The sequence below is a fragment of the Microtus oregoni genome, unplaced genomic scaffold (genome assembly GCF_018167655.1).
Source record: "Microtus oregoni isolate MIOR12 unplaced genomic scaffold, Mior012 000008F_ref0000371, whole genome shotgun sequence".
Classification (NCBI taxonomy): Eukaryota; Metazoa; Chordata; class Mammalia; order Rodentia; family Cricetidae; genus Microtus; species Microtus oregoni.
This window is the reverse complement of record NW_024543067.1, coordinates 41,085,976-41,099,771: the sequence shown is the minus strand read 5'-3', so window position 1 is coordinate 41,099,771 and position 13,796 is coordinate 41,085,976. Positions and strand designations below refer to the sequence as shown.

Genomic DNA, 13,796 nt, shown 5'->3' with positions numbered 1-13,796 from the left:
CTGGAGTTCTTCTCCTTCTTCTATCCCTATTATTCTTAGATTTGGTCTTTTCATGGTGTCCCAGATTTCCTCGACATTTTATGTTAAGGATTTGTTGAATTTAACATTTTCTTTGACTAATGAATCTATTTCCTCTACTGTATCATCAACTCCTGAGATTCTCTCTTCTATCTCTTTTAATCTGTTGGTTATGCTTGCATCTGTAATTCCTGTTCATTTATCCAGATTTTCCTGTTCCAGAATTTTCTCAGTTTGTGTTTTCTTTATTGCCTCTATTTCATATTCAAGTCTTGAATTGTTTTGACTGTTTGCTTCAAACTGCTTGATTGTTTTTCTTGATTTTCTTGCATTTCTTCTATTTTTGGTTGTGAGCCTAGCCTTTAATGGCTGAGCCATCTCTCCAGTCCTTTCTTGCATTTCTTTAAGGGATCTATTGATTTGATTTAATTTTTGTTTGCCTTTTCCTCCATTTCTTTAAGGAAATTTTTCATTTTCTCTTTAAGTGTCTCTGTCATTATCAGAAAGTTATATTTAAGGATTTTTTTTTCTGCTTCTTCTGGGTTAGAATGTTCAAGACTTCCTTTTGTAAGACTACTAGGTACAGGAATTGCCACATTGCTCTTTAAGTTATTGATTGTATTCTTGCATTGACATCTACCAATCTCTTCCTTCAAGAGGTGCAGTTGGGGCCTGTGCTTCAGCGGAGGGTTCTCTTCGTCCAGTTGGTGCAGGTGAGTCTTGTGGCTAGGTGGTCCCTCTTCCTCCTGGTGCAGGCAGGGCCATGCCTCTGATATGGACAGAGCTAATGTGACTCTGGGGGCTCCTTTCCAGGTACAGTCAGGACCAAAGCTTCAGTGATCATAGATGCAGTGAGGGATGTTTGCTGGTGTGCAGAGGCAGTTCAGGGGTCTCTGAGTTTTAGTGGCTGGGGTGGGGCATAGGATGTTCCTCCATGGGCTAGGGTTCAGAGAACTGGGCCCTCCAGCCATGAGCCCAGACACTTACCTTTCTAGGTACAGCCAGGGCCAAGGCTTCAGTGGTCAGAGATACAGTGGCTGATGGCTGTGAGTATGGAAAGATTGCTCCCAGGTCACTGGGGCCTAGGTGAGTGGGGGTGTGAATGGAATGTGCCTGAGGTGGTGGCTAGGTTCCAGAGTACTGGGCCCTCCAGCCATGAACCCAGACACTCATCTCTCCAGTGACAATCAGGGCCAAGTCCTTGTGTTGGAATTTTAATGGGGATTACATTGAATCTGTAGTTTGCTTTTGGTAAGATAGTCATTTATACCATGTTAATCCTACCTATCCATTAGTATAGGAGATCTTTCCATCTTCTGATATCTTCTTCAATTGCTTTCTTCAAAGATTTGAAGTTCTTGTCATACAGATCTTTCACTTGCTTGGTTAGAGTTACACCAATGGATTTTATTTGAGTCTACTGTAAATGGTGTTGATTCTCTGACTTTTTTCTCAGCCTATTAACTGTTTGTATATAGGAGGACTCCATTTTTTTTAGTTAATCTTGTATCCAGCCATTTTACTAAAGTTATTTATCAGCTATAGGTGTTCCCTGGTAGAGTTTTGGAGGTCACTTGAATATATTATGTTGGAAAAGGGGCTCGTTTGTTCCCAGATGCCGAGACTCTAAATAACCACACAGAAACTATATTAATTAAATCACTGCTTGGACTATTAGCTCTAGCTTCTTATTGGCTAGCTCTTACATCTTAAATTAACCAATTTCTATTATTTTATATTTTACCACAAGGTTTGTGGCCAACCAGCAAGGTGGCTCGTGTCTCTCTCCTCTGGCAGCTACATGGCATCTCACTGACTCTGCCTTCTTTCTCCCAGCATTCACTTTAGTTTTTCTGCCTAGCTCTGCTCTGCTCTATCACAGGCAAAAGTGGCTTCTGTATTTATTAACCAATAAAAGCAACACATACAGAAGGACTTCCCACATCAATACAATCATTTCATCTTTGAATAATGATACTTTAACTTATTTATTTCCAATTTGTACCCCCTTGATTTCCTTTATTGTCTTATTGCTTTAGGTAGAACTATGAGTACTATGTTGAATATATATGGAGAGAGTGGACAGACTTATCTTGTTCCTGATTTTAGTGGAATTGCTTTGAATTTCTCTCCCTTTAATTTGATAGTGGCTGTTGGCTTGTTGTATGTTGCATTTATTATGTTTAGAGATGTTCCTTGTATCCCTGATCTCTCCAAAACCATTATCATGAAAGGATGTTGGATTTTGTTGAATGTTTTTTCAGCACCTAATAAGATGAATATAAAGCTTTTTTCTTTCAGTTTATTGATATGGTGAGTTATATTGACAGATTTTCATTTGTCGAGCGATCCCTGCATCTCTGGGATGAATCCTATTTGATCATGGTGGATGATCAAGAACAAAAAGATGTGTTCTTGGATTCAATTTGCCAGTATTTTTTTAGTACTTTTACATTAATGTTTGTGAGTGAGATTGGTTTGTAATTCTCTTTCCTTTTTATTTATTTATTTATTAAAGATTTCTGCCTCCTCCCCGCCACTGCCTCCCATTTCCCTCCCCCTTCCCCAATCAACTCCCCCTCCTTCATCAGCCTGAAGAGCAGTCAGGGTTCCCTGCCTTGTGGGAAGTCCAAGGACCTCCCACCTCTTTCCAGGTCTAGTAAGGTGAGCATCCAAACAGCCTAGGCTCCCACAAAGCAAGTACATGCAGTAGGATCAAAACCCAGTGCCATTGTTCTTGACTTCTCATCAGTCCTCATTGTCCCCTATGTTCAGCAAGTCCGGTTTTATCCCATGCTTTTTCAGACCCAGTCCAGGTGGCCTTGGTGAGTTCCCGATAGAACATCCATAATGTCTCCTTATGTGGGTGCACCCCTCGCGGTCCTGAGTTCCTTGCTAGTGCTCTCTCTCCTTCTACTCCTGATTTGGACCTTGGGATTTCTGTCCAGTGTTCCAATGTAGGACTCTGTCTTTGTCTCCTTTCATTGCCTGATGAAGGTTAATATCCAGGAGGATGACTATATGTTTTTCTTTGGGTTCACCTTCTAATTTACCTTCTCTAGGATCACGAATTATAGGCTCAATGTCCTTTATTTATGGCTAGAAACCCATTATGAGTGAGTACATCCCATGTTCCTCTTTTGAGGTCTGGCTTACCTCACTCAGGATAGTGTTTTCTATTTCCGTCCATTTGCATGCAAAGTTCAAGAAGTCATTGTTTTTTATTGCTGAGTAGTACTCTAACATGTATATATTCCATACTTTCTTCATCCATTCTTCCATTGAAGGGCATCTAGGTTGTTTCCAGGTTCTGGCTATTACAAACAATGCTGCTATCAACATAGTTGAGCATATACTTTTGTTGTATGATAGAGCATCTCTTGGGTATATTCCCAAGAGTGGTATTGCTGGGTCCAGGGGTAAGGTTGATCCCGAATTTCCTGAGAAACCGCCACACTGCTTTCCAAAGTGGTTGCACAAGTTTACGTTCCCACCAGCAATGGATGAGTGTACCCCTTTCTCCACAACCTCTCCAGCAAAGGCTATCATTCCTGTTTTTGATGATTTTAGCCATTCTGACAGGTGTAAGATGGTATCTTAAAGTTGTCTTGATTTGCATTTCCCTGATCGCTAAGGAGGTTGAGCATGACCTTAAGTGTCTTTTGGCCATTTGAACTTCTTCTTTTGAGAATTCTCTGTTCAGCTCAGTGCCCCATTTTATAATTGGGTTGATTAAAATTCAACACCCCTTTATGATAAAGGTCTTGGAGAGATTAGGGATACAAGGGTCATACCTAAATATAATAAAAAGCTATTTACAGCAAGCGCACAGCTAACATTAAATTAAATGGAGAAAAACTCAAAGCCATCCCACTAAAGTCAGGAACACAACAAGGCTGTCCACTCTCTCCATATCTCTTCAATATAGTACTTGAAGTTCTAGCAATAGCAATAAGACAACATAAAGGGATCAAGGGGATTTGTATCGGAAAAGAAGAAGTTAAGCTCTCGTTATTTGCCGATGATATGATAGTATACATAAGCGACCCCAAAAACTCCACCAAAGAACTCCTACAGCTGATAAACACCTTTAGTAAGGTGGCAGGATACAAGATCAACTCCAAAAAATCAGTTGCCTTCTTATTCACTAAGGTTAAGGAAGCAGAGACAGAAATCAGAGAAGCATCACCTTTCACGATAACCACAAATAGCAAAAAATATCTTGAGATAACTCTGACCAAGGAAGTCAAAGATCTATTTGACAAGAACTTTAAGTTTTTGAAGAAAGAAATTGAAGAGGACACCCGAAAATGGAAGGATCTCCCTTGCTCTTGGATCGGGAGGATCAACATAGTAAAAATGGCAATTCTACCAAAAGCAATCTATAGATTCAATACAATCCCCATCAAAATTCCATCAAAATTCTTCACAGACCTTGAGAAGACAATAATCAACTTTATATGGAAAAACAAAAAACCCAGGATAGCCAAAACAATCTTATACAATAAAGGATCATCTGGAGGCATTATCATCCCTGTCTTCAAACACTATTACAGAGCTACAGTATTGAAAACAGTTTGGTATTGGCATAAAAACAGAGAAGTCGACCAATGGAATCGAATAGAAGACCCTGACATTAACCCATAAACCTATGAACACCTGATTTTTGATCAAGGAGCTAAAAGTATACAATGGAAAAAAGAGAGCATCCTCAACAAATTGTGCTGGCATAACTGGATGTAAACTGTAGAAGAATGAAAATAGATCCATATCTATCACCATGCACAAAACTCAAGTCCAAATGGATTAAAGACCTCAATATCAGTCTGAACACACTGACCCTGATAGAAGAGAAAGTGGGAAGTACTCTACAACACATGGGCACAGGAGACCACTTCCTACGTATAACCCCCGCAGCACAGACATTAAGGGCAACATTGAATAAATGGGACCTCCTGAGACTGAGAAGCTTCTCTAAAGCAAAGGACACTGTCACTAAGACAAAAAGGCAACCCACTGACTGGGAGAAGATCTTCACCAACCCCGCAACTGACAAAGGTCTGATCTCCAAAATATATAAAGAACTCAAGAAACTAGACTGTAAAATGCTAATCTCTTTCTTTTTTTATTCTTTGTGTGGTTTGGGTATTAGTGTGACTGTGGCCTCATAGAATTTGGCAATGTTCCTTCTGTTTCTATTTTGTGTAATAATCTGAAGTGTATTAGTATTAGTCATTCTTTTAAAGTCTGATAAACTATTACATTGAAACTGTCTGGCTCTGGACTTTTTGGGATTGGGGGACTATTAATGACAGCTTCTTGTGGTGATATTTTGTTTATGCTGTAACAAAGAAAGCTTGCCTGAAGAGGCAGGTGGATCTCTGTGAGTTCAAGGCCAACCTGGGATACTTGAGATTGTTCCAGTCTACAAGAGAAACCATTTGATGATAGCTCACATTTTTAATCTCAGTATTTGGGAGTCACATATCTTTAATCCCAGCAATAGAAAGATAAAGACAGAAAGGGATGCAACTGAGTAGAGAAAGGAATATAAGGCAGGGGGAGACAGGAACTCAGGCATTCAGTCTGATGATTTGTGGAGAAAGAATTTTGTTCACTTTGGTCTGAGGATTTGGTAGAGATAAAATGACTCTCTAGTGGTTGGCTCCTTTGGTTTTCTGATCTTTCAGCATTTTCTCTGATATCTGACTCTAGGTTTTTACTATTAAGAGCAATTAGGATTTATGAAACAGCATCTATTTGCTTAGGGGTGATAGACCTACTTAAGTTACTTAACTGATCTTTATTTAACTTGGATAAGTGGTATTATCAAGAAATTTGTCCATATTTTTAGATCTTCCAATTTTGTGAAGTACAGTTTTTGAAGTATGACCTAATAATTGTCTATATTTCCTTGGAGTCTATTGTCATTTTCCCCTTTTCATTTATGATTTTGTTATTTTGAATATTCTCTCTTTTAGTTAGTTTGGACAAGCGGTTATCTACTCTTTTGGTTTTCTTGAAGAACCAAGTCTGTTTCATTGATTCTTTTTATTGTTCTCTTTGTTTCCATTTTATTGATTTCAGCCCTCAGTTTGATTATTTCCTACCATCTTTCCTCTTGGGTGTATCTGCTTATTTTTGTTCTAGAGCTTTTGGGTGTGCTGTGAATTTACTACTATGAGATCTCTCTCAATTCTTCATGAAGGCATGTAGTGCTATGAACTGTTTTCTTAACATTACTTTCATTGTGTCCCATAAATTTGAGTATGCTATGCATTCATTTCCATTGAATTCTGGAAAATCTTTAACTTCCTTCTTTATTTCTTCCTTGACATAGTGGTAACTCAGTAGAGAGTTGTTTAGTTTCTATAAGCTTGTAGACTTCCTGTTGTTTCTGTTGTTGTTGGAAACTAGCTTTATTCCAGGGTGGTCTGATAAGATACAGGAGGTTATTTTGTTTTGTTTTATTATTTTTTTTGTATTTGTGAAGATTTGCTTTGTGGCTGAGTATATGGTCAGTTTTGAAGAAGCTTCCATGAGATGCTGAGAAGAAGGCATATTTTTTAGTATTTTGGTGAAATGTTCTGTAGATATCTGTTAGGTACATTTGAATCATCAAGACTGTTAGGTCTGTTATTTCTCTGCTTAGTTTCCCTCTAGATGACCTATCCATTGGTGAGAATGGGTTATAAAACTCCAAATATAATTGTTTGGCGTTCTATTGTGATGCTCTTACATTTGGGGCATAGGTGTTCTTAATTGAGACATCACCTTGGTGAACTTTTCCTTTTATGAGTATGAAATGCCCCTCTCCATCTCTTTTTAATTTTGATTGGAATTCTGTTTTATTAACTATTAGGATAGCTTGCTTCTTAGGTACATTTGATTAGAAAATCTTTTCCAAGACTTCACTCTGAGGTAATTTCTATCTTTGATATTTCTTGCAGGTGTGTTTAAGGTTATATGTGTTCCTTGTATGGAACAGAATGATGGATCCTGTTTTCATATCCATCATGTTAGCCTGTATCTTTTTATTGGGAATTTGAGTCCATTCATATTGATAGATATTAATGTTCAATAATTGCTAATTCCTGTTAACTTATTGTTTGTGATGGTAGTGTGTGTGTGTGTGTGTGTGGTGTTTCCCTTCTTTGGGTTTTTCTGGTGTAATATTATCTATTGCTTGTGTTTTTGTGGGTGTAGTTAACTATTGGGGTTAGAGTTTTTCTTCTAGTATTTCTATAAGCCTGGGGTTTTGGATGGATACTGTCTAAATTTGACTTTGTCATGAAATATCTTGTTTTGTCCATCTATAGTGATGGACAGTTTTGCTGGGTATAGTAGTCGGAACTGGCATCCATAATGTCTTAGAATTTGAAAGCCTTTAGTCCAGTCCCTTCTAGATTTTAGTGTTTCCACTGAGAAATCTGGTGTGATTGTAATAGGTCTGCCTTTATATTTTACTTGGCTTTTTTCACCCTTGCCACTTTTAATACTCTTTCTTTGTTCTATATGTATGGTGTTTTTCTTTTCTGATCCAATCTATAAGCTTCTTGTGACTTTATAGACATGTCCTTCTTAATGGTGGAAAAAATTCTTTATTATTTTCTTAAATGTATTCTCTGGGTTTTAAAGCTGTGTTTCTTCTCCTCCTTCCATTCCTATGGCTCTTATGTTTAGACTTTTCATAATTTCCCAGTTTTTCTGAATGTTTTGTGTTAGGAATATTTTAGATTTAGCATTTACTTTGACTGATGAATCTATTTCTGGTATTGTGAATGTTAGCCCCAAATGAGGAGACTTCCAGATAGGCTGCAGCATGATTCCACTCAAATAACAGAACCGGGAAAACAAGTGACCCAACTAAAGAGTACGGGCTGTGGATCTGAACACTTGCTTCTCCAAAGAAAAATAAAAGGCTAAAAATATCCCTCATTATGTTTATCACCCTTAAAATTATGGAAATGTCTCGAAAAACCAAAAAAAAAAGGAAATATAACTTTAAATTACTCTGAGAATTCATCTTACCTCCATCAAAATGACTAAGATCTAGAACATTATTGCATCAAATGCTGTTGAGGATGTGAGGAAAGAGAAACGCAATTCACTGTGGGACTGCGAACTGGTCCAGTCACTGGGCAATCACGGGAGAGGATCTTCCAAATGCCAGGAATTCGTCTTCCATATAACCAGGCTCTGCCCCTTTTTGGCTAGTGCCCAAAAGAATTGACATCCTACTCCACAGATATTTGCTCAACCATGATCATGGCTGCTCTACTCATAATAGCTAGGGAATGGAACAAGCTTAAATGTCTTTCACCTGCTGCAAAGGTAATGGAAATGTGATACATGTATAGTAGAGAAATGTATTTAGCTGTATAAAAATGAGCTGAAGTGTTCAGGGAAATGGATGGAACCAGAGCATGGACTGAGTGAGGTACCCCAGACCTATAGAGACAAGTACTGTATGGCCTTTCTTTTTTGAAGAACTTAAATCTGGAAATTTAGATATGAGAAAATTTTCCTTTGCTTGAAGAAAAACTCATATTTTCACAAGAGTAGTAAAAAATATTTGATAAAATATTTTTATTATTTTTTTGAGAATTTATATGATGTATTTTAATCATACTAACTACACTTCTCCCACTAACTCCTCTCAGATCCACCCACATCTCTCAATCCCTCAAATTCAGGTACTCGTTTTTATTTTCTAATAACCTACCCAATATCTACTGCTGCTCACAAATACATGCTGTATGGCCCTCCACTGCAGTGTTGTCCATGTGCCAGGGTCACATTCTTAAAGAGAAATTGACTCACCCTTGCACAGAAACCATCAGCAATCTGTCCATAGCTCTCAGTTAGGGATGGGGTTTGTGAACTCACTCTCCAGTTATACAAAAGTGTAGACTGGCTTGATTTGTTGAGGTCATGTGCAGTCAGCCCCAGCTGTGTGAGTTCTTGATTGAAGTAATCCCGTCCCTGTCATGTCCAGAAGACACACTTCATAGAAGCAGCTTGTACCCACCCCCATCCTTAAACTTGGGATCTTACTATATTTCTTATCCTGCCCCTTTAACCACTTTTCTGAGTCTTGGCTTTAGCTGAGAATAATGTTCAGAAATATAACTGTCCCTGTCTTCCAAGAAATTAAAAGGATGTTTAATTTTTTTGTTTTTTGTTCTTTACAATTATCTTCATATTTAAGATGTGTATTGCCCTGGGGTTGTTAGGTACTTGATCATACTGTGACAGCGTCATCAAATTCAATTCCTTGCCAATACACTGAACTGTAAGTCAGCTTTCCTTCTCTTCCCATTCATGTACATGGCACACTAATGCATCTCACATGGTTTAGTTTGGCTATTTTGAGTATCACTGAAATATTTTAACTGAAGCACATGTTATTTTTAAAAGTCAAATTCTACTTATTTCCTAGTTAATCCAAGGCTGTGCTTGGTGGAGCGGAACAATTATTTTGAAATTCCTGACATCTAAAGTTTGTGGTGTTTCAGATCATGTAAGTACTCTTTACTTAAAACATTAGTATCTCTGACGGTACATCCCTGGCTACAAATCTGAGGCAGCCTGTTTGTATCTCTTCATTTTGATGAGACTCCAGGTCGAAAGCACATTTTCTGCAGAGTGATCATATATGCCCAGGGAAAATAAGTCGGTGGATGCTGCTTGAAGACTTTCAAGAAAGAAAACTAAGAATTACCTTATTAGTAATTTGCATTATTTCAGCTGAAAATAAGTATGTCCTTAATGAAAAAATTTCCCTGTTGAAGATGTTAATATATGGCCAGTGTCTACTTATCTTTGAAATACAGACTTTACATTTTTTTCAGATTAGTTTTTCTAATTTAATATTAGAAGCTAAAATTATGTGTTGGTATTTAAGACTATTTTTATCATGTAAAACATGTTAATAGGCCTTTGTCTTTTTATCTTCTAGAAAAATATAGAGAGATTCCTTATTTTTTTTTATTTTTTTATTTTTTTTTGGTTTTTCGAGACAGGGTTTCTCTGTGACTTTGGAGCCTGTCCTGGAACTAGCTCTGTAGACCAGGCTGGTCTCTAACTCACAGAGATCCGCCTGCCTCTGCCTCCCGAGTGCTGGGATTAAAGGCGTGCGCCACCATCGCCCGGCGAGATTCCTTATTTTTAATTTGGTATTTGTCTTAAAACAAATATTTTAATGAAAGTCTCTTTTCAAGTCCTAACTCCCAGCATGCTAACTAGTTTAAGGAAAGTAAAATAAAGCATATATATACACATTTGATATTTAGTACTTTCTATTAAGAAATAAGCACACATGAAGATAACAGGAAAAACTGTATAATGAAATTTTCTCTATCTGAAACTGTCCAGTAGGGGCCCATGCAGTACAGAACCACCTTACTTTTGGCAACTAATTGCAGCGCTGTTCCTGTGACAGGCCGGGTGGTAGGGATGGCTGGTGAGCTGGTTTACACACACATGAAAGAGTTTCTGCACACAGACCCCATTTTGTACTTACTGATATAGAAAACATGGATTCGTAGGTTTATTTGTTGTTTTTGTTTTCTGGGGATGTGTGTCACCATTTTTCCTTATTATGCTTAACTTTTTATTTAATAAAGAATATATTTAATTAACTTTATTTAAGCTTTCCACATTACTTATCCATTTGATTGATTGTTAATTTTATTCCTTATGTTTTTCTATATTCTCATTCAACTTCTGTAAATCTATGAAGAAACACACATCATTACAGGATAAAGTGAAAAGATAGCCCAATAATTTTATGATAAATTATTAGATTAAAATTTCACAATTAAAGGTCTGATAGTAGTCCCAAATGACTTTCTCTAGGTGTGAAATTTTAGTATTTTAATTCAATTATTATTAGTTTTGAGGACTATTTTAAATTAAAAATGGTAACTTTAAGAAAAGCTTGAGTATTGGTCAGTAAGAAAACTCTTTGAATTAGTGTAAACACTGATCATCGTCAGAGTTGTTAAAATTGTTTCTGTGCCTCTCAGAGAATTTGAATTTTTCCATGTCAAACATCTCAAAGTAGTAAAGTGATTGTCTCTTCAGTGTTAGAAAGCAAGGGTTCTGGACTGCGTTTAGTTGATGGTGTCAAGACCCTGAGTCAGAACAGTATGATTCCTATGAGAAGGGTTCTCATGTTTAATGGATACATGGATGTCTGAAATTATTAAGTACCAAACACAGTCACTACATGAGGCTTTGTGAAAACTGTAATACCTAGAAATGTTTATGATTTATAGTGTCTCGTGAAGAGAGTGAACTGGAAGTGTTTCCCCCCACAAATTGCATGATTATAAATGTCTTAAACTAGTTTATTCCAGAGAAACACTGGCTTCAGGCTTACCATCCCTGCCAATTTTTTCCTGACTTTTTTCTACTTCTTATCATGTCTGTATTTTGGTATTAGTTCTTTGAGAATTTCGAGTCTCACCTCCTACCTCAGCTCTGCATCGCTACCCACACAGTTTTGTGTCCTTTATTTCTATACCCCTCTTTCCACTGGAGCTTGATCAGATCTCTAAGTGCTACAGACTTAAAGAAAACTGTCCTACCTGGCTGTGGTGGTGCATTCCTTTATCCGAGCTAGCAGGAGACTGAGGCAAATGGATCTCTGTGAGTTCAAGGTCAGCTCGGTCTATAAAATTCCAGGACAGCCAGAGCTATAGAGAGAAACCCTGTCTCAATACCTCCACAACCACCACCCCCCCCCCCAAAAAAAAGAGAAAAAATGTTAAGGAAGGAAGGATGGAAGGAAGGAAGAAAAACTATCTCTCTCTACCAGCAGCTAACAGTTTCTAGTCACTCCTTGGCTAGGGATGGTATTGTGTATCAACTCCCTTGTCCATGCTGGGATTTGGTCTGACTTGGCCTTTCACAAGGTTTGTATATTGTAGCCATGGCTTTTCTGTGTCCCACCCAGTCCTACAGCTGCTTATAAAATAATCACTGACTTAATATTAACTATAATTTGCCAATGACTCAGACTTATTATTAACTAGCTCTTACAACAAAATTAACTCATTGCTATTAGTCTATATTTTGCCATGAGGCTCATGGCTTGCTATCTCACATCTTGCTTCCCCAGTGGCTGCTGAGTCTTTTTCCCAACTATGCCTTTTTTCTTTCTGTATTCAGTTTGGCTTTCCTGCCTAGCTATATTCTGCCCCACCATAGGCTAAAGCAACTTTATTCATCAACCAATAAAAGCAATACATAATCACAGCATACTGAAGGACATCCCACATTATTTCCTCTTTTCTGTCTAATTAAAAAGGAAAGTTTTAACTTTATCATTATAAAATTATGTGTAACAAAACAGGTATTAAGCAATAATTACAGTTATAATAGTCCATTTGCATTTGGCAAAATTAAATAAAATACTCTATCATCCATCTATCTCTCTGAGTCTGAAGTTTCATATCTAATATCATATCTTTTATCATAGCTAAGAAAAATTATAACTATATAGTCTTCAACTTCATCAAAGGCCCCAGAAAGACATAATATTACCTGAATAAACAGGAAGTACAATCAAGTGACTTCCAAAAAATGCAAGAAATGACAGAAACAGCTGACTGTCTGGTCAGTCACCCAAAGTTCTTCTGTAATGTTATGGCATCCATCTTCAACCTACAGGCCTAGAGTGTCTGGCAGATTTCTCAGGGAAGCAGGAAATTTGAAGGATTGTCCTGCCTATTTTGGGAAAATTCATCAGTTACTTCCTTCTGTGTCCTGCAGAATATCTGGAAGACTATTCCGTGAATCAGGAACCCTGAAGGACTGTCTCACCTTGTTTGGCAAGTTCAGCCGTCATTTTCTGTGGGCCCTGCATGTCCAGTTTATACAGTATATTGTCAAGCAGTCTAGGCAAGAGCAGTTTCTTGACCAAATGGGTGGCATTGCCACTTTGAAAGAAAACTCCATAGGAGCTTCTTTGATGCCCATCACCCTTGTGAAGTAATTGGTGCTGCCAGGAGCAGACATTTCTCACTGTCAAGAGAAGTTGAAGTTTTTAAAACATCTTAAATGCCATATTATGTAGGTCTTTGAAGTGTTTGAAGACTACTTATCCTTCTGAAATATACTTCTTATATCTAGAAAATCTATCTAACATGACTATAAGTTTGACTATTAAAGATGACTATTAATTTATATTTCTTAACTATATATTACAATTTTTAAATGAGTAGTATAAATATACCTTAAGTAAGAGTAGAAATATATATACAATATAATAAAATTGGCCTTAAATTTGTGTCAATAAACCAAAATCCATACCAGTGTATTTTAAGATTAGCAGTTGTCTTTCAATAATCTACATTTTTCATCATTTCCATATTATATGCCCCATTTTTCTTCAGAAAGAGATCGACTATGACCACTAACCATTTATAACCAACCCACTTTAAATGTAAACAAAAAACATTTATATATAATATTTTGAGAATTTATGAGTAGTTTTCTGTACTTCCTGTTGATTGAGGGTGCTGGTAATCTTATGGAGATTCTAAGAAAATTTAGAATTTTGTCAAGTCCTGATGGGTATTTAGTGTGGTTGATTCATCTCAGCCAGTAGCTTTGAAGCTGTTGTGGATGTTGGATCATCTGGGCCATTGTTTCCATTGGAAACCTTTCAGGGAGTCTGGCTTGATCAAACCATATTAACCTGAAAGCAATACACAGTTTCTCATTTTCTATGGAAACAAAAGCAGAATCTCTTTTCCAAAGCAACATAT

The 13,796-nt window shown here is 37.2% G+C and overlaps 1 protein-coding gene across 1 annotated transcript in view; it reads left to right on the top strand.

The window, feature by feature from the left end:
* Positions 1 to 13,796, top strand: part of Dpy19l2 (dpy-19 like 2) — a 120,186-nt gene that overhangs the window by 72,219 nt on the left and 34,171 nt on the right. Inside the window, exon 13 of the mRNA XM_041656825.1 lies at positions 9,461 to 9,541. Within this exon, the coding sequence (XP_041512759.1) occupies positions 9,461 to 9,541 (81 nt within the window). The remainder of the gene's footprint in view (positions 1 to 9,460; positions 9,542 to 13,796) is intronic.